The sequence below is a fragment of the Carya illinoinensis genome, chromosome 4 (assembly GCF_018687715.1).
Source record: "Carya illinoinensis cultivar Pawnee chromosome 4, C.illinoinensisPawnee_v1, whole genome shotgun sequence".
NCBI classification, from domain to species: domain Eukaryota; kingdom Viridiplantae; phylum Streptophyta; class Magnoliopsida; order Fagales; family Juglandaceae; genus Carya; species Carya illinoinensis.
Genome location: NC_056755.1, coordinates 22,844,023 through 22,870,397, shown reverse-complemented (window position 1 = coordinate 22,870,397; position 26,375 = coordinate 22,844,023). Strand labels below are relative to the sequence as shown.

At 35.1% G+C, this 26,375-nt stretch overlaps 4 protein-coding genes across 4 annotated transcripts; 2 read left to right on the top strand and 2 right to left on the bottom strand.

Annotated features, from left to right (window-relative positions):
* Positions 1 to 1,031: 1,031 nt before the first annotated feature.
* LOC122306639 (probable serine/threonine-protein kinase PBL7) lies at positions 1,032 to 4,303 on the bottom strand. The gene is made up of 6 exons (XM_043119078.1): positions 3,965 to 4,303; positions 3,086 to 3,324; positions 2,701 to 2,836; positions 1,871 to 2,129; positions 1,602 to 1,734; positions 1,032 to 1,490 (listed from the first exon to the last, which is right to left on the bottom strand). Exons 1-6 carry the CDS (start codon positions 4,116 to 4,118, stop codon positions 1,218 to 1,220), a joined length of 1,194 nt encoding a protein of 397 aa, XP_042975012.1. The 5' UTR covers positions 4,119 to 4,303; the 3' UTR covers positions 1,032 to 1,217.
* Positions 4,304 to 7,500: 3,197 nt separating this feature from the next.
* LOC122306370 (protein FAR1-RELATED SEQUENCE 5-like) lies at positions 7,501 to 11,269 on the bottom strand. The gene is made up of 5 exons (XM_043118800.1): positions 11,000 to 11,269; positions 8,943 to 10,459; positions 8,838 to 8,850; positions 8,290 to 8,376; positions 7,501 to 7,782 (listed from the first exon to the last, which is right to left on the bottom strand). Exons 1-5 carry the CDS (start codon positions 11,267 to 11,269, stop codon positions 7,501 to 7,503), a joined length of 2,169 nt encoding a protein of 722 aa, XP_042974734.1.
* Positions 11,270 to 14,432: 3,163 nt separating this feature from the next.
* Positions 14,433 to 16,037, top strand: LOC122306853 (phospholipase A1-IIdelta-like). Its single transcript, XM_043119380.1, has one exon. The coding sequence runs from the start codon at positions 14,552 to 14,554 to the stop codon at positions 15,800 to 15,802; it is 1,251 nt and encodes a 416-aa protein (XP_042975314.1). The 5' UTR covers positions 14,433 to 14,551; the 3' UTR covers positions 15,803 to 16,037.
* A 4,952-nt stretch (positions 16,038 to 20,989) lies between these two features.
* On the top strand, positions 20,990 to 22,657 carry LOC122306738 (phospholipase A1-IIdelta-like). Its single transcript, XM_043119249.1, has one exon. The coding sequence runs from the start codon at positions 21,103 to 21,105 to the stop codon at positions 22,402 to 22,404; it is 1,302 nt and encodes a 433-aa protein (XP_042975183.1). The 5' UTR covers positions 20,990 to 21,102; the 3' UTR covers positions 22,405 to 22,657.
* Positions 22,658 to 26,375: the final 3,718 nt, after the last annotated feature.

Below are 26,375 nucleotides of genomic sequence, written 5' to 3'. Positions count from 1 at the left end.
ATTATTCACTTTCTATGGCTTGCAGATTGAGCCATGAAAGCGAGAAAATGAAAGGAGAAAAATAAAAGAGCTAGGAAAATAGGTAGGCCATGCAACCTAAAAAATTGACCTTTCATGAATACCGTTGGACAAGGAAAGAAACTACAAGTTTTATCTCTTTCATCGTTGCAGGCAACGCAGACCCTTTATCGTGCAACACAACCAGAGCCAAAAAATAATACAAGAAAATAGGAAAAAGAGTTGGTAACTTTTACTGATCATCTCTTTAATTTCGCTCTCTTCGAGAGATCATTTGGTTTCTTTGAGATTTGGGACTGCATGAATCATAAAGAAATTGGAAACGACGGAAAGCAGATCAGAGTATTGATTTACAATAGCTTTATTCACATGAAAAATAAAATAAAATAAAAAACCAACATTCCAGAAAATCCGGATTTCAGACTTTTAAATTTGGGTTTCAGCCTGAATTTGACCCAGACTGAATGCAAATCTGGATTTGAAACCCCGGTTCTGTCCGATTAAACCCAAGTTCCTAAATTGAAATCCGGATGAAGAGACCTAAGCGCAATGTGATAGTTTTGATGATTTGGGATATAAACTGCCACACACCTCTACTGCTAGTTCAAGGGCGCAAAATATACTTTTTTTCGATTAGAAAAAGTTTTTAATATTAAAAAATCTAAAATTCAAAATTTTTTTGTTTATTTTTGAAGTTTAACCACCCGTAAATAAAGTGAAAATTAAAATAGAGGAAAAAAAAAAAGCACTACCACTCGCGAGCTGGCACTTCCATGGCCACCCAAAGGTAGCTCTGGCGCCCACCACAAAGGTGGCTGAGTCAACAATACTACAAGCATCAACAAAGTTAAAGTTTGAAATAAAGGTTAAATAAGAATATTATAAAGTTGAAATATTATTAGTATGTAATTTTTTAATATTATTTTTATTTTTATATTTGAAAAAGTTGAATTGTTTATAGTATTTTATTTAGAACTTTGAGAAAGTTATAATGATAAGATGATATAAAATGATTTCTAAAAACAAAGATGAGATGATTTCTAAAAACAAACGAGGCCTGCTCATCGCTAGAGATAACAATACTACAGACAACTTAGTTTTCTTTAAATCGTTCATAGATTACACGGTTCATGTTAATCTAAGTTTGCGAAACAAGCACATGGAGATAGTTTAAATTGTGTACTAAGCTTTAATCAGTTTCATACGCTAGCTTTCCCAAAGTCATGTGTTGTGGGCGATTTAACTTGGAAACTAGAGCAGCTGCCTACCTTTGAACTTGACCTGTAAGCCTTCACCAGCGGAACCAGTGATTGTACAACATCAGCCATCAGCGGCCTGTAATCTGCCTCTGGTTGCACGCACATTACAGCAATTGCAGCTACCTGAATAACCTCCTTCAGTGAGTACTGACCCTGCAGAGCAGGATCCATAATCTCTACAACCTTATCTCTGTCTGTCAGCCGGGGTAATGCCTTCAAAACAATCAGATAGAAAGGTATAAGAAAGCATAAAATTTAACCCAAGGTTTCAGAAGGAAAAGTCAAGGGAGAGACAGCTGATCTTCTAACTTCATGGTGACCCACCCAAGATACTAGAACACCTTCCCCAGGAGGTCTCTTCATATCAACTGGAACTCTGCCTGTGAGCAACTCTAAAAGGACAATGCCATAACTATAGACATCTGACTTAGTAGTCAAATGGCCTGTCAAGGCATACCTGCAAAACAAAAACAATGGAATACAATATTAAAATGAATTACAGCTGAAGGCTTTTAAATGATGTCAACAAAATAAATAAAAGGGAAATCGGTTAGAAAGAATACAGCATGAACAGAAAGATCACTGGTTCTTACTCAGGGGCAACATAGCCTTGGGTGCCTAACACTCGGGTTGAAACATATCCACCAGCCTTTTCCGATCCAAGCTTCGCCAATCCGAAATCAGAAACTTTGGCATGGAAATTTTTGTCTAATAGGATGTTACTGCTCTTGAAATCTCTGTGAATCACTGGAGGACTGACGTGTTCATGTAGATATTCTAAACCCTTCGCAGCTTCAAGGGCTATTCTCAATCTAGTTTCCCAGTCCAATTTTAGGGAGATAGAACTAGTACCTGAGAGAATATTCAGAAAACTACTCACATAGCAGTAAAAGCATCGCAGCATATATGCCTGACAAGCAGACAGATGCAAAGGGCCATGCTTCCATGTTTTAGTTCAATAACTTGCATCCTGTTCAAACTTTATATGCATGATCTTCACATCATATCATTCAAAGAATTCATCAGCTGGTTAAAAGAGTGGAAATCGGAAGTCTAGCCGATAAGAACGAAGCATTTAAACAGTGGAAACTCGACTCACATCACAAACACTATGAATAGTCCATTTGACTATCATTTTTTCTTTCTTTCTTAAAAATTTCATGTTTTGTTTCTAGTTAACTTGGAACAAATAATGCAACCAAAAAGAAAATTATAGAAAAATTCAAGAAACATGTCTCTCATTTTATTATGCTCCTGAGATCTCGAGTGGAAATAAAATAATTACTGACATATGATGTGAATGGCAGAAAGTTGGAATCAACCTCACACTTTGGGTTACCTCAACCCATGAGAAGGGACAAAGGCTTCATTCCATGTGTAAATGTCAAAAGCATAAAGCTGTTAAAAAGAAGTTACTACTTACTGCTCACAGGATATAAATGTTCCTGCAGACCACCATTTGCCATGAACTCGTACACCAGTAGTTTATGGTTATTATCAGAACAATACCCAACCAACGCCAACAAATAAGGAGAATGCAGCCGACCTAGCAATTCCACCTATGGTAAAATATAATCGTAAATAAATCATAACAATTCAATGCAAAGCCCAAATTTGAAAATCTGGAAAAAGAAAGGTCATATCATGCTCCAGTCAGTTGCTGAGAATACCAAGGAATAAAAATCGACATTTATTTAAGAAAAAAGCTTAGTAGTGATGTGAATATTCAAATCCAGCCACCTTCTCCATTTGTTACCTCAGAACCCGAACAAATCCAAGGAGGAAAAAAGTGTATAACAGGATCAAACCTCCACTTGAAATTCATCTTCTCCTTGTTTTCCTGCCTGATCCATCAACTTAATAGCCACTTTCCTACCATCATTGAGCACCCCTCGGTACACTAGCCCGAATCCACCATGCCCAACTACATTTGACTTGCTGAAACCAGCAGTTGCGGAATGAAGCTGCTTGAAAGTGAATACCTGGAGCCCCTTCTCAGCCGCAACTTGCAGATTTTGAAAGCCACCTTTGCCCTCATTATCATCCCCTTCAGAGAATAAAAACAACCACCAGTTACCAACTAATACAGCATTAGATTTTAAGTAGGAAAAAATAGGAATTAATCAAAAGCACAAAGGGTTTCAGATTAGAGAAAGACTACTTGGATTGGCCTAGAACTAAAAGTTTAATTTTTAGAAGCTTAAATATACATATCATTCCTATATCGTTTTACTTATCCACTTTTCGATTCAGGAATGCTTTAACCGAACAAGTAAACTGGGACTAAAGCTCAGTGTTTCTTTATTCTTTTGGATTTGTTATCTTTCTCACCACACCAATTTTAATTAAAACACGTCCCAAAACTTTATCAGTAAACAAAACTCAAAAGTTAACCTCTTTTAGTTTCTTACCCCGAAAGTTTCATCAGCTACCACAACAACATACAGAGACGTATATTAGACCATGTCAACGCCACCAGAAAAGTTTTTCCGAAAAAACAATGAAACTTTATACATTAAACTCGCACAAATCTTGGGGCACATTTTCGAACTTGGAACATTTTTTACAAGGGAACAGGAATCTTCTTCAAGTTTCCCAATACTTCTTTCTTTTTTTGTTCTCAGTAAGCAGGAAAAGGATAAACGCGTGGGGAAAGGGGTTGGAACATAAGCGAGAAAGTGACTCACTTTGGCGGTCCTTGAGGCGCTTAGAGACCTTGTTGCGAATGTAGCAATAGTAGCTGAAGGCGACGAGCAAGGAGGACACGGCCACCGAAGCCAGTACCACTATTACCACCAGCACTGTGCGCTCTCTACTTCTGTACGCTTCCTCTGCCTCCATTTCCCAATGTATCAGTTACGCCATTGCAAACACCTAAAGGCTAAAAGGAAAAAAGGACAAGAACCCTAACCCTGAAAAATGGATTGACGAACAAAGTAAGTGGACGAGAGACCAATTTTTCATAGCTTTAGGGGAATGTCTTTCTATTTTATGATTTTCTTCTCTTTATTTTTTGTTCTCTCTTTACAGAGTACGGTAAATGACACAATATTAATAGGGCGGGGTACTTCCACCGCTTGGAGCTGAGTCCCGCTCGTGCTTTTGAGATCTTTTTTAAAAATCACAGCAGTAAACTAGCAGTAGAACCCAACAGTTTGGTTAATCGTAATTAAAATATCATCTCATCTCATTTTAATTTATCATTATATTTTTTCAAATTTTCATATAAAATATAATAAATAATCTAACTTTTTCAAATCTCAATATAAAATTAATATTCAAAAATTATATTATAATAACATTTTATTCATTACTATTTAAAACATCTCATCTCTTCTCATCTGTATAACCAAACGAAGCCTAAATCTAACATTTTTTATAAAAAAAATTTAGTTACAAACACAATTATGTATTAATATATGCATAAATTTAATATGATTGGTTAAAAAATAAATTTTATTAAAAATAATATTAATTTAAATTTTAAATATAAAGGAATCAGTATTGATATACAGAATAATATACGACATTACTTGTACATAATAAAACTCTTTTTTATATTAATATTATTAATTAAAACAGTATAATCTTGAGTGAGTAATTAAATTAAAAATATATTTTTATCAATTTAAATCGATCAAAGAATTATAAATATCAGGGACATTAAAGGAATAAATAAATAAATAAATAAAGTTTAAAAAAATGAGGAATAATATTTGTAGTTATAGTTATATAAGCGTCATGTAATTTTTTTAAAAAAATAAATTAATACAGAACTCAGGTAAAAAAAAATTAACTTTTTAATCTTAGACATTTTTTTTTTAAAACGATTGTATGATAATTACACATTCTACGATTGTATATAATATTGAAAAAAATGAAATTATGAAGGGTATGATCATTTTTATATATTATGATTATTTAAATTAATTATTTTATAATAAAAAAGTGATGCTATCTATTGCATAAAAGGTATATCTATAACAAAGAAGATTTGTGAAATAACTTAACAAAGGAGTTTCCCTGCCCACGTAACCGCCAACTCTGATATGTAGTTTTTTTTTTTAATTTATTTATTTACTTAGGTTATAGGAATAGAGGATTCGAACTTGATTATTTTATTTAGAAACTAAGTCTTGACGTCGATTGTGTTTTCTTATTTATATTTCTTACGAGACAATTTATGGAAGGACGATGGTAATTGGCACAACTAGAATTGATGTGAACAAAAAAATAATTTTAATTCTTCTTTTCTTACAATTAGGCCTCGTTTGGATTTAAAAAACGTTTAATTTCATCTTATCTCATATTATTATTACAATTTTTTCATATTACTATATAAAAATATAACAAACAATTCAATTTTTTTAAATCTCAATTCAACATTTTTAAATCATAAAATAATAATAATATTAAAAAATAATTTTTTTTCTTAAATCTTATATATGTTAAAAGGAATTTCAAATAATTTTGTTTGGTTATACAGTTCAAATGAGATGAGATGATCTGTTTTTTTGAAAATTAAATAAAATATTGTTATAATATAATCTTTTAATATTAGTTTTGCTTTGAAAAAATTGAATTATTTATTATAATTTTTATATGAAAATTTGAAAAAATTATAATGATAAGATGAAATGAAATGAGATAGTTTAGATTTGAGTAAACAAACAGTACTTTAGCAATTTATAACTCTTCGTATATATATAGAAAAATATAGTCTCATATTAACCTACGATTATCAAAAATCTTGTTTATGAAATCAATAGCTTATAAGGATGGTGGTGTGTTGGTTGAATTATACCTTCAAATCTGATTCAAATCCTTCCTATAGATGAAAACTAAATGATGATAGTGAAGAGGAGATGAATATTATTTCCTTTTAATAATTTCAAAAGGCAACCTATCAACTTTATAGTTTAGATACAATATTACAAATTTTTATTGATGAATGTATGAATCTTATTATTCAATTACTTCTCCATTTCAAATAAAGAAATGATAGTTTTAGTTGCGATTGCGTAAGTGTCGTACAATTATTTTAAAAAATGTAAAAATACAAGATTTATATGAAAAGAAATTACTTTTTTAATAATAGATCCATTCTTTTTTTAAAGAGTAAACCTTCCCACCGGTGACACCGATAAGCTTCACTTATCGGAAACCAATGAGTACGTGCCATGTGTGCGGTACATTAAGTTCCTATCCGAGCGGGCAATAGACCATCCCCTCTCTCTTCTCTCAGGCTCTCGAACCCCCTCTCTGCTCTCAGACTGCTCTCTCACTCTCTCAGACGAAATGATCCCCCTCTCCACTTCCAGACTCTCGATCTCCCTCTCTCTTTCTCAAGCTCCACTCTCGATCTCCCTCTCTCTTTCTCAAGCTCCACTCTCGAAACCCCTCTCTCGAAACCCCTCCATCTGCTCTCAGACTCTCAATCTCCCTCTCTCTTTCTCACTATCAGAGTCTCGATCTCTCAGACTGCTCTTTCTTTGAGCTCCACTCTCGAAACCCCTTCGCTCTCTCACTCTCGATCCCCCTCGCTCTACTCTCTTTGTCGATCCCGAAAGGTGAAAACTTGAGGTATTTTTAGATTTTGATTACAATTTGTTCTTCTCCTGACAGTAGGTTAGGGTTTTATTTATTCTACTCCTTTATTTTTGGTTGTTTGTATTTGTAGGCTTTTTTGAGAAATCGATATATGACCAAACCCTAATCCTCCCAAATTTCACCGAAGATGAAGGTACGAATTTCCCTGCTTCCAGATTGCCCGATTTGTAGTATTAAAGTAGATTGCTCTCGAGTTATTTTTTCTTCCAGATTGGCCGATTTGAAATATAAACTAGATTGCTCTCGGGTTATTTTTTCTTCCAGATTGGCCGATTTGAAATATAAACTAGATTGCCGTAATTTTTTTTTTCTTCCAGATTGCCCTATTTGTATTATTAAAGTGATGCCAGAATAATCTTGAAATGGAGTATTTGTGTCTCTTTGAATGTTCCATAAAACTGTTTGAATGATACAATGTCTTTGATTTTGAACAGAATGTTTTGATTGAAAGATTTTGAGCACATAATGTTTTGGTACAATTTTTTTGCCTTTTATTTTGGCTGTTAGCTAGTTGAAAGATACATCATGATACAATTTTGTTTGCCTTTTTGAGCACAGAAAAGATTTTGATCAACTGTTGTCTTACTTATGTAAAAAAAAGAATGTTCACATATCAACTTGAATGTTCCATTCTGTTTAGAGGTCGGTCCCATGTCCCTGTTGTTGGATAGTATATGTTCTGAGGTGTTACATAATCCATTTTGGTAGTATGACTAACGTGTAAAATGCAGTATAACAGTGATGCTAGTTGTAGTTCTAGTTCAAGTTCTTGGATTTCAAGAGCAGAAGATGAAGTCGCGTTGGATAGACCACTTTGCCACTGTGGGATCCCATCAAAGTTAAGGATTTCTGCCAAAGACACTAGCTTTGGCAGACGATTTTTCAATTGTCCAAACTATAAGATGGGCAAACAATGCAGATTTTTCCAATAGATTGATTTTGAAATGGAACAAAGCAGTTGTTGCAAAATGACATTGGAGCTTGCTCAAAGAAGGAACGCCTCGATCAATAAAGAACGTGTATTGGCTGAAGAAGCAAAATTCAAAACTATGGAAAAGAAGTACAAGAAAACATTAAAAGTTCTATTCTTGTCATGGTTTTCTATAGTTTTGCTTTGTGTTGTAATTGTATTTCATTGGATGGTTGTTGTAACCAATTAGGTGACAATGTAATGACCATTTGGGGAATGTAATCCATTTGGTGAATGTTTTTGTTGCAAGTAGATATCTATTGCAGTCCATATGTAATGACTGCAAGTGTTGTTATATTTTAGCTACCTCCTTAATTTAATGGTATTTGCAGGTTGTGTATTCTGGAATATTGTAAATTTGGTATTATTTGCTATTTCATGTTTTTCCCTGCTAGCATTAAGTTCCATCCTCAACTTCATCAAACTATGTACATTATCATCGACCTTTGGCAATTGAATTTTTGGGAATTTGTCTTCGGACACATATTGTTCAACATCAGCTTCATCAACTTCATCAAACTATAGTACAACATTCAGCTGTCTAAATTAAAGACCAAATTGTTCAACGTACATTGAACCATAAGATGTTACAAATGCCCACCTCTTTGGAATAGCGTGCCAGTTCTGAATATTCAAACACAAATACAAATTCCTCTAATTCATCTAATAAGCAAAATACAAATAGTTGAGTTCTTGGACTTTGCACACCCAATACACAAATACAAATACATTACACATCTCCAAATACATTTTAATCCCATAAATTCTTGAACTCCTTGGAAACAAATGCAGCATGCAAAATAGGCATTTCCTGCAACATAAAAAAAAAAAAAAAAAAAAAAGCCAAGTTATTTACCAAATTAGTGATTAAGCCGATTAATGCTTGGACAGAAAATAAGCAGTTGAGTTTTCATTTTTCTTGGACACCAACCTCATTTTTCTTGGCTGTTATCAACCCCTTGTGATGTGTTCTCATTTACATTTCCAAAATTCCTACAGGAAAGACCAAAAAAACATCAAAATGAAATTATTAAATTAAAACACAAAAAAATAAAAATAAAAATAAAAAAAATCACGTAATTTACCCCAATGAAGGACAGTTATTCTTGGTATGACCCTCAATCTTACAAATGCTACATCGCCTTTTCTTCACTGATTGAGTCTCTCTCGGGTTCTTTGCTCTCAAAGATTTTGGTCTTCCTTTCGTTGGCAGTCGTTGAGGATCTTGTATAGTTTGTGAGAAATTTGATATTACTTGTGATCTTAACATTGGGGAATCATTACGTGACATGTCTCCGACTTCAAAATTTTGTTCTTCAACATTACCCATCAAAAGCAACTCCTTGTGTACCTTATCCAAGGCAAGAGAAAGGCGGTCCATTTTAAACCTTGATTGTGAGCCAAGTTCTGCAATGTCGTAAAACTGCATCATCAAACGGCTTTTTCGAATTGTCGGATCTTCTTGTGTTGAAACATGCCCCTCGGAATTTGGTATATCACAGATAGCTCGACTCTTTGCATTGATAGTCCATCGCTCTAGAACATAGTGATGTGGCAAACAGTCTAAGTTATTTTTCTTCATGAAGACACATAGGATATGCCTACACATAATGCCCAGAAACTCAAACATATGACAAATGCATATTGCCTTTGCTTCTATACAGTCTAAACTGACATAATAAATACGTTTGTCATTGCCCCTAGGTGCCACCTCATACGTCTTACTCTCACCCTCTTGATGAACTTTTGTTGCTTTATATCGTTGGCAATTGAATAGCTCGTCTTGAAATATATTGAAAGACTTCCTTGTATACACTTTGGCAGCCTCTTCTTCAATTTCCCAACATGTTTTCAAAACCGGCCTAGTCGATTTCGTTCTCACATCCTTCTCTTTCTCCTTAAAATAGCGTGCATCTAAAGCTTTCTCGTACTGATGCACAAAGTCACTTACCATCGTGCTTGCTCGCACATAATCCTTAAAAAACTTATTCATACTCTCGCTCCTTTGTGTGGTCGACATACCGGCACAAAATGTGGTTCGCAAGTAAGCCGGAACCCACTTCTCCCGTCGGTTGTAAAGATTTTGCAGCCAATCATTACCGACTAGACCATACTTCACTACTATTGAAACCCATTCCTCCTCAAACTCATCAGATGTTACAATTTCATGTATACAATGATGAAACTCTTTTTGAAACTCTGGAAACTTGTTATAGACATGTGCCAAATGTTCTGGAAATTTTTGTAAAATATGCCACAAACACAATCGGTGAGTTGTATTTGGGAGTACCTCTGCAATAGCCTTAGCCATAGCTTTGTCATCATCAGTAATAATAGTTGAAGGGGCACGCCCGAGCATTGCTTCCTGCCATGTTCTCAATAACCATATATAGGATTCAGCTGTTTCATTGACTAACAACGCACAACCAAACATTATAGTTTGGTGATGATGATTAACTCCTGAGAACGGCACAAATGGCATTTTATATACGTTTGTGAGGTATTTCGCATCAAATGTGACAACATCTCCGAAATATTGATATGCAGACCTTGATCTTGCATCTGTCCAAAAACAGCTTCCCATACACCCATTCTCATCGACCTGCATTGAGTACACAAACCCAGGTTCTTTACACTGTCGTTCAAGAAAGTAGGCGTACAACCTTTGTGCACCTCCCTCTTCAAATAATTTTTTTCTTTTATTTCCCAAATAATTTTCGACGTCCTTCCCAATACAACCAATGTTAAAATCACCACCTGCTTCCTTACTTAACACCGACATTATTTTCCTCGTCGGTACACCAGACTCATTCAAAGTGAGAATGAGATTTTTTTGCACGCGTGTTACTCCTCTATGTCCGCGAAGCATACTAGTACTTTTTGGTGTGAGTAGCTCATGATTATGTTGGGCCACGAACTTGCATACTACCCACCTTTCCTCCTCTTTTCTTATACACATGGTCGCTTTACACCCAATTTTTGTTTCAGCAGGTTCGGGAATTTATCTTTCTTTTTGTTTGAGACTTTCACGCCTAAATCCTTCCCTTGTACAAACATAGTGTACTCCAATTAATTTTTTGTCCCCTCTCGATAATTGCGTATGGTTGGTCCTTATTGCAAAACCTTTTCGTCTTGCATATGCCTTGTAAAATGCTTGCGCATCCTCAACTTCATCAAATTCCTTTCCAATGAACGGGTCAAAAGGTCCACTACTAGAAGTAGAAATGAAATTGACTCCATCAACATCTCCCAAATTCACGCCATCTATCATATTCAATCCATTGCCCGCATTCGCATCACATTGATCATCCACGGTTTCATCCTCAATACTTTCATTTACAACACGTGGACAGTTTCTACTCATTAGCATCTCAACATCATCACTATCCGAACTCCACCCAAATTCCTTCATCCCAACATAAAACAATAAAATTAATATTAAATAAATCTCCTAAACCACAATATTTCTAATGCAAAGGAAAATATATTTCTAATGCCAAAGAAATGCCTAATTAAAAATAGAAAAGATTTAAGGACATCATGAAAACTCAGTCGATTAAAATTTATAGCGACTGCCCCAAGCAATACAGTATTGAAAAAGGAAATTTTCAGCTCATCCATTATCTGCTCAAGGTAACACAGATTTCTCATTCTAGATAACAACTGGAAACTAGAGAATAAAAAAACACAAACCATGATTTTCACTGGTTCGTCGTTGTGCAGGCAGTGAGAAATCAAAGACAAAAACCCTACAACAAAACACACAAAACACAGACCATTAGAAATTAGGGATTACAAAAAATTATAAATTACAAAATTATAGAAATTCGTACCCCGATGAAGTCCTCCAACGCTGAAGTTGCAATATAGAGAAACGGCTCAATAAATCTGGGTTCCTGATTTCGTAAGGAGAGAGATCGTAAAACTGAGAGGGAAGGAGAGAGAGATTCTGAACTTCGTCTTAGGGTTTTCGTGAGGTAGATCGAAGGAGAGAGAGGGAAGGATACAGACGGTTGAAGGACTTCCTTGGGTTTCAGTTCCTCCTCTAATGGGAGAGAGAGAGCTTCAAAATCGGGTTGCAGCTCGTTCACGGAGTCTTCGAAGGAGAGAGAGAGAGAGAGAGAGAGATCGAGTTGCAGATCGTTCACGGAGTCTTCGAAGGAGAGAGAGAGAGAGAGATCGGGTTGCAGCTCAGTTCCACTTCGAAGGAAGAAGGAGAGAGAGAGAGAGAGAGAGAAATGAGTGTGTTCTCGGGTTGCAGTTTGGAGCTTGAGCGGGAAAGCTTCTTCGGACATGATGATCCTCTGCTTTACGGCCCACCTGGTTTCTCAAGGCAATTGCTACGTGGCAGCTCGTAATTGGTTTCCGATAATTGGGGTTTATAGGTGACACCGGTCTGAAAAGGAGCTCTTTTTTAAAACGACTGCATAAAATTTATACACTTCACAACTATACCTATCATTACCATTCCAACAATGATAGCCACATATTCCAATATCTAAGAACCTCACTCAATGTATTCACATTTAAGAGAGAGATTGTCATTGATATAATTTGTGCAATCATCACCAATGAGAAGATATAGCCTCTCTCCATGTAACCCACTGCCGAATACTTGAGCCCAGCCATAAAAGCACAATGCAGTGGCCTATAAATAATACTTGCCAATAAGCTGAACATTATATACCTTTGCATATTTATAGCACGAAGCTACGTGGCTTAATATGAGTACCACATCTCTCACTTGCACACAATCAGCATAATTCCGAGTTTGCATATTTTAAATTTTAATGTGTTCTGAAATTTAATTTTTGAGATATTTGTGAGGCGGGTGGCTATGTCGGGTGTCGGTGGAGGTGCAATGCGAAGGAAAGGAGAAAGAGAGAGAAGCTAAAACTTGGGCTGTGCTAAAACTTAAAATTCAGAAGAAAAAAAAAAGAAGAAAAGAGAACCACCTGAGCTGTGTGGTTCGATAACGTGGGGTGGGTAGATCTAGGACTATAATGTCTGGGGATGAGAAAATAGCCTGTATAGTCATACAAAAATAATATCTGCAGTAATAAAATATGAAAGTGTGTACTTTTAAAAAAATAAATAAATATAAGGTTTATTATTTTTTTAAATTATTTCTTTTTAATAAACCTCAATCTTTAAAAAACAAAATATGCAAAAATTCCTCAATTCATGACAACATTGCTTGTAAGCACGATATAAGACTCAAGAAGCTGATCTCCTAAAGGGATGTTTGCCGGGGCTTGGCAGAAGGAAGCTAAATTTTACTGGGTTAATGAATGTGAAGGGAATTAATCTGGTCTCACGGTCTTTGGGCAATGAGCTTTCTCGAGAATTGAGGAAGGGATTGAGGATGTTTTGGCGATGCCAAGTTGTTTGTGGAGGAGGGGAGGGGGGCGGATCATCTTCCCAGCTAAGAGCTTTCATCTCTGCGACGAGAATATGAATAGCTTGAAGATGCATAATTTGGGGGTTGAAGCCTGCAGGATGCAAGGAAAGGAAAGGTAGGTATAAAGGGAGGTAAAGCGAGACTTCTCAATCCAACTTGCATTATGTTATTGGAATTCTTTAAACATATTGAAGAATATAATGGCTTCTATTGTGAACACCAGCCATGGTGTCAACTGTAAACCATGTTGGTCCGCAGATATCTTCTTTCTATATCACCAAGTTATTTTTTAAGAACATTTGAATAGTTCCTAACTTCATATAGATGCTTCTAGAGGTCAACTCCAGCTTTTGTTCAACACGCTTGATTTCTGATAAATGATCTGTACAAATTTAAAAAAAGTAGACTATACTTAAAAAAATATAAAATAAAAAAAACTTTTTTATAAAAAAAAATTATTTATTTGAAACTTGTAATTTACAATTTGCATTACTCTTCCTTTCTAGTCGAGATTGTCCCCACATTTGTGTCCTCATTTTGAACGAGCCAATTTAAAACGACCTTCACGTGGGCCATAATAACACACCGAAAACGAGATCATGTGGGTTCTTCACTTCTTCATGGGGTCAACGCCATCTGCACCACCGACCGACTACCGGCTCCAATTTTATTTATATAACTTAAATACATATTATATTAAATTGACATTGTGCTATTTTTACAAAAACGATGTTATACGTACTCATAATCTTTTTCATAATTTTATATATATATTGAGTGTTATTTTTTATTTTATCGATATTTTTTTCATTAATTTGAAATTAAAAATTTTGAATTAAAAATTTTTTTATACATTTTAATAGTTGATCCATCATTACGTAGTATTATATAACTAAAATTGTAATATAGATAGCATTTAAATTTCTTAAAATCCTAGAGAGGACATTATAAAATTTTTAATTTTTTTTTTGTTACTGTTGGATGATGAGTTGAGATGAAAGTTTAAAATTAAATAAAATATTATTTTTTAATATTATTATTATTTTAAAATTTAAAAAGTTAAATTATTTATTATATTTTAAATATAAATTTTAAAAAATTTATAATAATAAAATGAAGTGAGCGGAAATAATTTAAGGCGTATTCTACACTCCCTGAAATCCTATAAAAACCTTCTTTTTATCAAAAGACGGATAAAAGAAACAGCATAAATCATACACTTTCCCTTCTCGTTTGTCAACAACCATCACGAGAAAGCTTCCAAGTTTCCAAACACATACTCCAATCGAGACCATGAACACAACAATCAAAGCAGAAGAACCCACGTGGCCAGAACTGCTCGGCAGCAACAGCTGGGAAGGCCTTTTGGACCCTCTCGATCTCTCCCTCCGCAAACTCATCCTCCGATGCGGCGACTTCTGCCAAGCCACCTACGACGCCTTCAACAACGACAACAGCTCCAAGTATTGCGGCTCCAGCCGCTATGGCAAGGCCTCCTTCTTCCACAAGGTCATGCTCCACAATGCCTCCGACTATGAAGTCGTCGCCTTTCTCTACGCCACTGCCAAAGTCGGCGATCGCTCGGCCTTTCTTTTCCACTCCCATTCTCGTGAGTCATGGGACCGCGAGTCTAATTGGATTGGCTATATCGCCGTCACCACCGACGAGGTCAGCCGCACCCTAGGCCGGCGCGAGATCTATGTCGCGATGCGTGGAACTACTAGGAGCTACGAGTGGATTGACGTGTTGGAGGCTAAACTCAAGCCTGTCGTGTCGTTGTTGCGTCCAAATGCGCGCGATGAACACAGGGATGATGGCAGTAATAGGGACAGCGATGGAGATAATGAGAAGGTACCAAAAGTCATGAAGGGTTGGCTTACTATCTACATGTCGGAGGACCCCAACTCGCTATTCACCAAGAAAAATGCAAGAACTCAGCTTTTAATGAAGATCGATGAGTTGATAAAGCAATACAAAGACGAGGAAGTAAGTGTGACGTTAACGGGGCATAGTCTTGGCGCAAGCTTAGCAGTCTTGGGAGCTTTCGATCTGGTGGAGAATGGTGTTGCTGACAATATTCCGGTTTCAGCCATTGTTTTCGGGTGCCCACAAGTAGGGAACAAAGCTTTCAACGAGAGGTTCAAGAAGTATCCAAATCTCAATGTTTTGCACTTAAAGAACACCATTGACGTGATACCACATTATCCAGGGCTGATGTTGGGGTACAAGCACACGGGGGTTGATTTGGTTATAGATACAAGGAAGTCCCCAAGCTTGAAGAACTCGAAGAATCCATCAGATTGGCATAATCTGGAGGCCATGTTGCATGTGGTGACTGGGTGGAATGGGGAGAAGGAGAAGTTTGAGTTGAAGGTGAATAGAAGCTTGGCTTTGGTGAATAAGTCGTGTGAATTTCTCAAGGATGAGTACTTGACTCCAGGATCGTGGTGGGTGGAGAGGAACAAAGGGTTGGTGCGTGATGAAAATGGAGAATGGGTTCTGGCTCATCCAGATGACGACGACCTTCCGGTCCCCGAGTATTGATCAGATGAAGATGACATTCCGGGCCCCGAGTATTATTAATCGAGTTGTAGGGACATGATTTTAATATAGTTGGTGAATATTTATTCTTTGGTCACTTGGTCTTCTTTTTGTGAGATGTATCTATCATGTATGCTTCCTCCCTTTTCATCAATCTGGAACTATAATAGTAGAGCGTCGTGCTTCTGATCTGCTCAATATTAATTAATGCGTATAATTTTTATGCTTTCACCTTCTATCGTGTAAGAATAGATACTGTACGAGTGCCACTTTTTTTTTTTTTTTTTAACTGTGGGATCTAGCTGTTATTAAAAAATTTATTTTATATATAGATCTTATATTTATTTATCTTTTTTTAAAAAAATAAAAATTATTTGTACATTATGTGACTGTAAATATTATTTTTCTTTTTAAAATTCTAATAAAAATTATTGCATTTAGGAGGAAAAATGATAAACTAAGTGTCAAATTAAATTCTGAATTTTCATTCTACTCACCAAAATTTATATTTCTCATATAAACTTTGTTTTAATTCTAAATATCTAATTAAAAAATTTAAAACATAACCCAACTACGTCAAATATGCATATATATAGGTCATAACGCGTATAAGCCAAAACTCTTGATTTTTATTGCAATTCTTTCAAACCATATTTTTAATGCTAAAACCGAAATATTCAACATACGAAAATCACATCCTATGCTTAAATAACATGCTAGAAAAACTAACAAAACTTATATCATAAAAATTACAACTTTCTTCATAATAAAATTTCAAGTATTTTGACCTTAAGAACAACCCTTGATATTAAAGGTTTTATCCCTTTTCCAAACAACACCAATGACTTTGAAAACTCAATAATAGACTCTCAATACATTCATATCACATTTCTGAGAACTATCATACTTTGAATCATCAAATCAAAATAAAAATTTTTTTTAAAAAAAGTCACAAAATCTAACTTAACACATTTGGTTTTCACCCTTTTACTAAAACAGAAAGTTATGTGGTTTGGTTTTGATTAAATCATTAGATTTGAAACCTTTCACGAAATAAATTGTGATGCTCCCAAACCTCCACTTGGGATGGAATGAAGACTTAGAGTATCGGGATATGAAACACAAGGTTACATACCTCCATTTATGACAGTTAATATGCAATACATCCTAGAATGCAACTAGTAATATGTAATAATTGCAACAGGATAAGGGTGACTAAACATAACTCATGCCATAATGAACTAAAACACCCCAATAGCATTAATAACCATCATAAGTTCAAACTTAAAGCCAAGTCTCAACAATTAAATCAACTTTCTCATACGCTCTATCATATGCAGAGTTAGTGCTATGAACATCAGAATTAGATCTAATCTCCTCTCTAGGTCTGACTCCTCATCAACCAATTATATCCATTGGCCTGTCCTTGTTGGTCTCCTTTGGTTCTGATACAACTTCTATTATTTTCGGAAAAATGGTAGTGGAACTACCATAGAAAAATTCCTTGAAGTCTTAGTAAGTTAAGAACTAATATAAACAAAGATAAATTATGCATGATAAATAATAAATATGAAATGTATGCTATACAGAAAATCAACATTTGTCTCTGTAACGATTCGGTCCAAATATTCTAAGGTCAAGATATTAAAATTTTTTATTGGGTCTAAATTATATTTATTGGGCCATATTGGTAAGCCCACAAGAGATAAATTATTGAAATTAATTAGGAGTTTTAATTAGGCTCAATAACTAGGTGAAATTCCATTTATTATTTATTGAACAAGTTAGACTTCTTTTAGAATTTAAATATTAGTCATTAGAAATTTATTTTAATTGAAAATATCACTGATTGAAATCCCCTACGTAGTCTGTGGCGCCCTCGACCACTACCTGTGATTTGGTAGGAGTCGCAACACCGGGGTGATGGCCGCTTGGGTCACACACCCCAACGCAAAGTGCAAGTGTATGTAAACATGCAATATGTGTACATGTTAAATATAAGCAGCGGAAAAATAAAGGTAGCTCAAGCTATGTACTAGAAAGTTAAAGTTTACAACCCAATCAAATACTCTTCACATAGTTAATATAGTTATCCAACTGATAAAGTGAACTAAAGGTAAAACTCTCAAATCACCCCTACAAATGCTCCAATTTTGCACTCCTTGGGTGGGGTCGGTTCCTTGAAACTTAAATCCATCCCCTGCATCAAAAACTATGGTACCATGCAACATAACTGTAGGTGGAAACATCACTTGAGATTTCACAATTTCAGCAAGGAAAAAAAAAAAAAAGGAAAAAAGCAACAACTAAGAGTTTAAAACACACATTTATACCAACAACGTAATTAATAGTCATATCAGAAAAGAGAACAAATAACATTTTCCACCCCTTTTTTCTGAAAATGATGCTTTTTAACCACACCTGCCAAAAACACCATTGGCCCAAACATTACCATTTATTAAATGCACACCATGGTCTCCCATCAAGACCAAACACACATCCCAGCTCCTTTCGTCACACAGTCTTAGTTACTGCTAATCCTGTATTTAATGAATTATTAAATCATGTTTTTAAATTCAAACTCTCTTCTTGAATTATCGTAACTGAGTCCAACTCAAACTCTAACTCGTTGGCATCTTATTCCACAACTCTATAAGTTATCTTTACGTTAAAACTCTTTAAACCGAGACCAACTCAAACTGATTGTCACCATCTCTCAAATCTCTCTATAAATATATATCTTCTGCATGTTCTTTGAAGAAAAAAATAATAAACCTCCCAATTAGTACCGTGGTCAATTTTGTGTCAGAAATTTTAAGAAGCAACACTATAAGGTAAGTATCTTGATAAAAATTAGGATTAACATACGTTAGCTAGTTATATATAAATATATATATATATATATATATATATTATTCAAGCCAATTCTTTCGAAACCAATATTTACGTATCCTGCATGTTATGATATTTACAAGCATGTCATTCATTATGTTTCATTTTACATATTATAGTTATATATGTATTATGCATCTTGTGCATCTCATGTTGGATAAAACTTGTAAGCTTTCATAAGATCACATATAAAATAAGCTCATAATAGTTAAATCAGATGAAAATTCAGATGCATGGTAACAATGCAGTTTCAGGATGGGCGTGCAAGCCATGGACTCAAGTCTGGTCTACTATAGTACGACAGAGTACTGCACAGTCAACTTCCTTTGTTGCAGTAGGGGAAGTTATTGCACAATCTTGTACATAGGATTAAGTGTGTTAGTCAGTTAGATAAGTCAGCTAATTCAGATAAATAAGGCATACACAATATAAGCATCAATATGATCAGTCATGATTTTAATTTCTCAGCATAAAAACTTTTATGAAAAAACTTATGTTAAGTATGTTTACGTTATGATGAGTTTCTTACTGAGTCATCAACTCATTTTAATTTATTTTTACATTTTTAGACCACCTAAAGTCATAATATTTATGAAACTAGAGTTGCAGGATATGACTTAATCCAGAGAAGCGTGACAGTGGCCTAGATCATGTATAGAGATTTTAAGTTATAATTTTTATGGCACATATTTTGAGAAATTTTAATAAAATCTTCCACACACTCTCTTTATGATTTTAATATTTTAATACAAAACGACTCTATTTATTATAAGAAAATCTTTGTATTTAGTGCTTCTTTAAAAAAAAAAAATTTCTAAATCAAGTTTAATAGTAGCACTCCGACTCCTAAGAATTTCTAAAAGTGATTTTATATGTAAACCTAAGGACCGAGGTGTTGTAGTCTCCAGTCCAAATTTCTCAAAACTTTTAGAAAAACAAGATACTATTATTTGTAAATAGCAATTGGTTCACCATAAGAGCCCCTTTGCACACTCTAATGCCTAAAATCTTCTTCCTGTGCCAGCTTGAGTCAAAAGAGATACATGGTGAACTGGTTCACTAAAACATTGGAGGATTGTTCAATGGGGGGAAAAAAATAGATTTTTACGCTACTTCACGGATGGTAATAGAAGCTTTATTGTTTAGTGCCCACCATCACTACATGGCACAAGTGGAGTATGGAGGTGGTGGTAGACGTAATCTTATTAACATACTATAAGAAATGGATGGAAGAAGATGGCGGTTGCACAAAAAGGAATGTGAGCTTGCCCGGAGTTTGGAAGCAACGTGGGTCGTAACAGATCAAGGATCGAGGTTGGGCTTCAATAAAATGAAAGAGACTTCTAGAGGAAGGAGGTCAACTCTGGTGCTGACGGTGGAGGTAAATCAAAGTGTTCTTACAAGGAATTCCTTAAGCAGTAGTCATGGTCCCATTGTCGTTCCAAGTGCAGAATAGGTGATGAGGTTATGGTGATTTGGCGGCCCATGGAGGAGCCACCGCTGGTCACAGTAACGGTCATCGTCTTCGGAAGGCTCGATGAATAGTAGATCAATCAATTGCTTAGTTGAAAGGGGGCGGTAATAGGCTCGATGAAGGAGGCTTGCATGGCATAAGGTGGTGTATGTAGTACTCGGATATGAAGACGCAATTGATTGACTTAATGTGAAAGTGAATAGCTTAATATAGTGCGTTGAGAAGGAAATAGAAATTGGCGTGGGCTTTATACTGAATGTGGTCCACGTAAGCTTTGCTTCAAACTGAATGTGGTCCACGTAAGCTTCTTAACCCATGAAGTGTGTCAGGCTTCATTATGTCACACGGCACACAAAGCCTAGGGCAAAAGTCACACAATTTGATTACTATTTATGTAATTATGAGATATTCTTCTAAAAATAATAGTAAAATGATTTGTGAATATATATTAAATAGTAATAAAATTATTTGAGTTAATATATTTTATTAAGTTTTAAGAAATGAGAGATAAAAAGTTAAATAAAAAAAATATAAAGTTAAAAACTTGTTTAAATATTATTTTTATTTTAAAATTTAAATTTTTTTCGAAAATTTGAGAATCTTGTATTGGATTTTGCGTTTAAATAATGATTAGATGAAAAAAATTAAAAATTAAAAATTAAAAAATATTTTATATTTAAATGATATCTGATAAAAATTGAGAAACTTTTAGAATATGTGAAAAGGAAAATACTTTAAACGGCCTAATCATGTGAAAATAACTGTTTGAGTGTCCAAACGGCCTAATCATACAATCGTTAAAATCCTATAAAAACCTTCCTCTATCAAATTAAAGGATGGATAAGATACGAAACACGCATAAATCATATACTTTCCCTTCTCCTTTACTCAATAATTATCACGAGGAAGCATCCAACCCCCCCTCCCAATCGAGACCATGAACACAACAATCGGAGCAGAAGAGCCCACGTGGCCGGAACTGCTCGGCAGCAACAGTTGGGAAGGCCTTTTGTACCCTCTCGATCTCTCCCTCCGAAAACTCATCCTCCGATGCGGCGACTTCTGCCAAGCCACCTACGACGCCTTCAACAACGACAGCAACTCTAAGTATTGCGGCTCCAGCCGCTATGGCAAGGCCTCCTTCTTCCACAAGGTCATGCTCCACAACGCCTCCGACTATGAAGTTGTCGCCTTTCTCTACGCCACTGCCAAAGTCGGCCATCACTCGGGCTTTCTTTTCCACTCCCAGTCTCGCGAGTCATGGGACCGCGAGTCTAATTGGATTGGCTATATCGCCGTCACCACCGACGAGGTCAGCCATGCCCTAGGCCGGCGCGAGATCTATGTCGCGATGCGCGGAACTACTAGGAGCTACGAGTGGATTGATGTGTTGGAGGCTAAACTCGAGCCTGTCGTCTCGTTGTTGCGTCCAAATGCGCGCGATGAAAACATGAATGATGGTAGTAATGGTGATGGCATTGGAGATAACGAACGTTCATCGATTTTCTCTTATTTCTTCAACTGGGCGTACCTGATCTGTCAAAAGGAGCCAAAAGTCATGAAGGGTTGGCTTACTATCTACATCTCGGAGGACCCCAACTCGCCATTCACAAAGGAAAATGCAAGAACTCAGCTTTTAACGAAGATCGATGAGTTGATAAAGCAATACAAAGACGAGGAAGTAAGTGTGACGTTAACGGGGCATAGTCTTGGCGCAAGCTTAGCTGTCTTGGGAGCTTTTGACCTGGTGGAGAACGGTATTTCTGACAATATTCCGGTTTCAGCCATTGTTTTCGGGTGCCCACAAGTTGGGAACAAAGCTTTCAACGAGAGGCTCAAGAAGTATCCAAATCTCAATGTTTTGCATGTAAAGAACACCATTGACTTGATCCCACATTATCCAGGGCGGTTTTTGGGGTACAAGCACACAGGGGTTGAGTTAGTTATAGATACAAGAAAGTCTCCAAGCTTGAAGGACTCGAAGAATCCGTCAGATTGGCATAATCTGGAGGCCATGTTGCATGTGGTGACTGGGTGGAATGGGGAGAAGGAGAAGTTTGAGTTGAAGGTGAATAGAAGCTTGGCTTTGGTGAATAAGTCGTGTGAATATCTCAAGGATGAGTACTTGATTCCAGGATCGTGGTGGGTGGAAAGGAACAGAGGCTTGGTGCGTGATGAAAATGGAGAATGGGTTCTGGCTCATCCAGATGATGACGACCTTCCCGTCCCCGAGTATTGATCATCGATTGAGTTGGAGGGACGACATGTTTGAATGGTTGGTGAATCGTGACCGTACGTGTTTAACTGTAATTTCTGCTTAATTCTTAATTTCCATTTTCCTTTGGTCGTAGAAATTTAATGTCGGATTAATTGTGGTGATAACTAGAATATTGTATAATGATCCCAGAGGCCTACATGACTTTTATATCGCTCTGGTACTGAGAGGTACTACTGCTTGTGCGCTAAATCAATGCTTTGGGGTCCATTTCCAATATGTTGGTATAGTTTCCATTTTTTTCCAATAAAATGAGAAACTAGAAATATTACCATAAATAATTTTCATCATCTCCAAAGTAGCTTGGAAAGCACAGACCACCTACGAGCTAAAAAAACCTAACATACTTTTTATGTAGGTAAATGATATTCCCACTGCTTCCATTTTTTTTTTCTCATAATTAAAAAAGTATTTTTTAATGATGTTCTGAATTTTTAAAAAAAAAATATTTAAAAATGTTAAAAAATACATAGAAACAAAAAACTAAAAAAATAAAACACTACATATAACTAATTACGGTAGCTCTCAATACTTGTAGAAACACTCATTGCTTCCCTTAAAAGGCCTAATAAGAGAAGTATGATAACTCCTTATAAAGTCCAGGATGAGTTTGTTCCTAAGCCATGTGGGACTACTCAATACGCCCCCTCACGTGTGGGCCGGTATTTCCGGTATCATCATCGTGGGTAGGTCGCAGGAGCCCATCATTGATCATAGGTTAACCTGACTCTGATACCATGTAAAAACACCCATTGCTCCCATTAAAAGGCCTAAGAAGAGGAGTATGATAACTCCTTATAAAGTCCAGGATGAGTTTGTTTCTAAGCCATGTGGGACTACTCAATAATACTCAATATATAGTAGCTCATGTGAGCGGTGGACGTAGCGCCATTAATATTTTATGTATGTATAAATGTTATTTTAGCCACACAGATAACTTCCAAAAGTAAATCCACAATCGAACATGATTTAATATAATACATTAGATTGTAAAGTAGATCTTGCGTATCATATAAAATCACAAAATATATTTTTATAGGACTTATTTATGGCGGTATGATTTATTTAGATAATACTACATGACATCATGCATGTAATTAAATTATTCTTTGAATTCACTCTAAAGAAGATAATTGTGTCCACCTTTTTTGTTATTTCTTTATATTTATTTGGAGTATACGTAATATTAGAATTATTAATCGTGTTTTAGTCGTTACGTACCGCGCGCATGTGTAAATATGCAGTGTGTATGTAAGTATATTGTATAATTATTTGTGTAAATTATGTTTTTCCACCTTAATTTACGTATATAATTCGAAACTTGTTCCAAAATTCTAATTTAAACAATCGAACTACCTCTAACTAATCAATAAAGACATGATCTCTTACCGTTAAATCTAACTGATTTTAGGCATATATACTCATGCAACTGATCTGTCGTTTATCATTCATTCATTACCCTTTTATTTTATAGCATTTCTAATGGTTTATCTATATTTTTTTTTTATCCAAAATAACCAATAAAATTTTATTCCATTTCTATTTTAAATAACCGTTTTTAAGAGTACTCTCCAATAAAAAGTAATGCTCTAGATACAATCATAACTAGGTTGTACAAGCGCCGCTCACTTTTTTGAAAAATAGTAGGATCTACTATTAAAAAAAATAATTAATTTTTATGTATATCTCATATTTATTTATTTATTTCAAAAGTAATGCGCAGCTTATGTACACTCTATAATTGCGAATATCATTTCTCTCTAAAAAAATTATCAATATTTTTTATTTATTTCAATTAAAAAGTAAACAAATGAAAAACTTAAGAGCAAAATAAGAAAAAGAGAGGTAGATAAAAATAGGAATGACAACATGTCACATGACTTGTGAACTAAACACGAATATGACACAAAATTAGAGGACTTGGATTTGATATAAATGGGTTTGGGTAAAAATAAGTAGACCTATTAAAACATGATTAATACGCTGGTCAACTTACTTAACTTGAAATAAACCCTCTTTATTATTAGGTTTGTAATATTAAATTTCTATTATATGTTAAAATCTGAAAAATATTGATATTTTTTGTTAGTACGTAGTCTCACTGTTGATTTTAGATATTGTGATTAATAATAAATGTATATTTTATATTTCATTTAGATAATCGGTTCGAGGGAGTTTCATGAAACTTCTTATCTATTTTAAAATACATGATTTCTTGAGAATGCTTTTAACTATTATGAGAAAAGTTGGCATGCAGAAGTTACGTTAAAGACAATTAATTAACCTACCATGCACGTAAAGCCTTAAAAAAACAAAACCTACGACGTAAGAGCTGATCACATATGAGCGAGCTAGTTTCGAAAGGTCAAAAACTATTGGTTAAGATGGAGAAGTACTACAAATACTCTTTATTTTAAGCTTTGTTCATGATCTGATCAATCAATTATCCTTTATGTTTTCTTTTTGTTCTCTTTGTGCTTTTTCGGATAGGTTACACCTAGCTCAACTAACTGCTCTGAAAAGTTATGGTCGGAGTCTTTGTCGAAAATGACCAGATCAGACAATGAATCGTCGTTTTTCAGTGAAACCCATGTGACTAAAAGAGACCGACGAACACCAGTCAGTCGTCGAGGTCTATCACACACGTTAAAATATAGATATAAATAATTAAATTTATTTCTCTTTTTTTCTTATGTAAATTTTTAAAGAAAATAATTATTTTATATAATATCATAACAGAAATTCTGAATTTAAACCATATTGAAAATGAGGCGATTTCTAGATAAATACATAAACAAAAATTACTCAGTCGCCCCAATAGATCAGTTTAGGCTGAAGAAGATGCTACAGAAAAAATGCCTTGAGATGGGCCCAATAAGAAAAGCCTAACGAAAGAGAACTTCAGAAAACAGTCATCGAAGAATCATCCGTTGTCCAAAGGGGTGACCCTAATTTCTTGGCGGTGTCTCTTTGCACTTTACAGGTCCACCTGGCCTGATGCAAACCTAACCCAGTACTCATAAAAATAGTGTACGTGTCTAGTCTATATACCATTGGTTTTTCAACCATCTGCTTCAGCTACGTACGTGAATCTGAACGACGAGCCATAGAAGCAAAATCGAAGAGCAGCCAATAATGCATTGCAATCAGGTTACACGGAAAAGACAAGATTTTAGCTAGCTGGCTAGAGAAATTATAATAAATATAGTTTTTAGTGATGGATTAAAGATAGTGACAGTTTTTAAATCGTCACTAAAAATTTTTTTTTATGAAAATTGTCATTAAATGTTGGGAAAGAAATTTTTAACGTTTAAACGTTTTAGTTAATTTGTTCGCACGTCACCTTAACGTTCGAATGTTATGTATATTTACGTGCAAACGTAAAAAATTTTAGCGCCCACGTTCGAACGTTATATGTAATTATGTGCGAACGTAACAATTATTAGTGCTAAAGTTCGAACGTATAGTTGTAAAATTTGAACGTTATATGTTAATTTGTAAAAATTAATCATAATATATATTTGTTCAATATTAAGGTTGCATAATATTAAAGAAAATTAAGAGTATAAATTAAGGTATAATACATACATTAAATAATATTGTCTATTACATATGTCGAAAATAGAAAACAAAATATGATTAATTTTTACAAATGACATTTAGAACTGCTGGTTTATAAAATATCGAAATTCCTCAGTCAATGTCTCAACCTTATTATTTAGCACATCTATATGATGTGCAAGATATACGACAGCTTGATCTATATGCGCAATCTGTCTATCGATCTGTCGGTCTATGTGCGCCTTCATATCTGTCATCATTGCATCAACCCAAGCAGGTCGCACATCCCCTGCAGATGCAGTCGCCGGCCGCTGACTAGTACTCGCAGACAGGGGAGCAACACCAGCCTCAGCCTCGGTTGGAGGAACAAGATC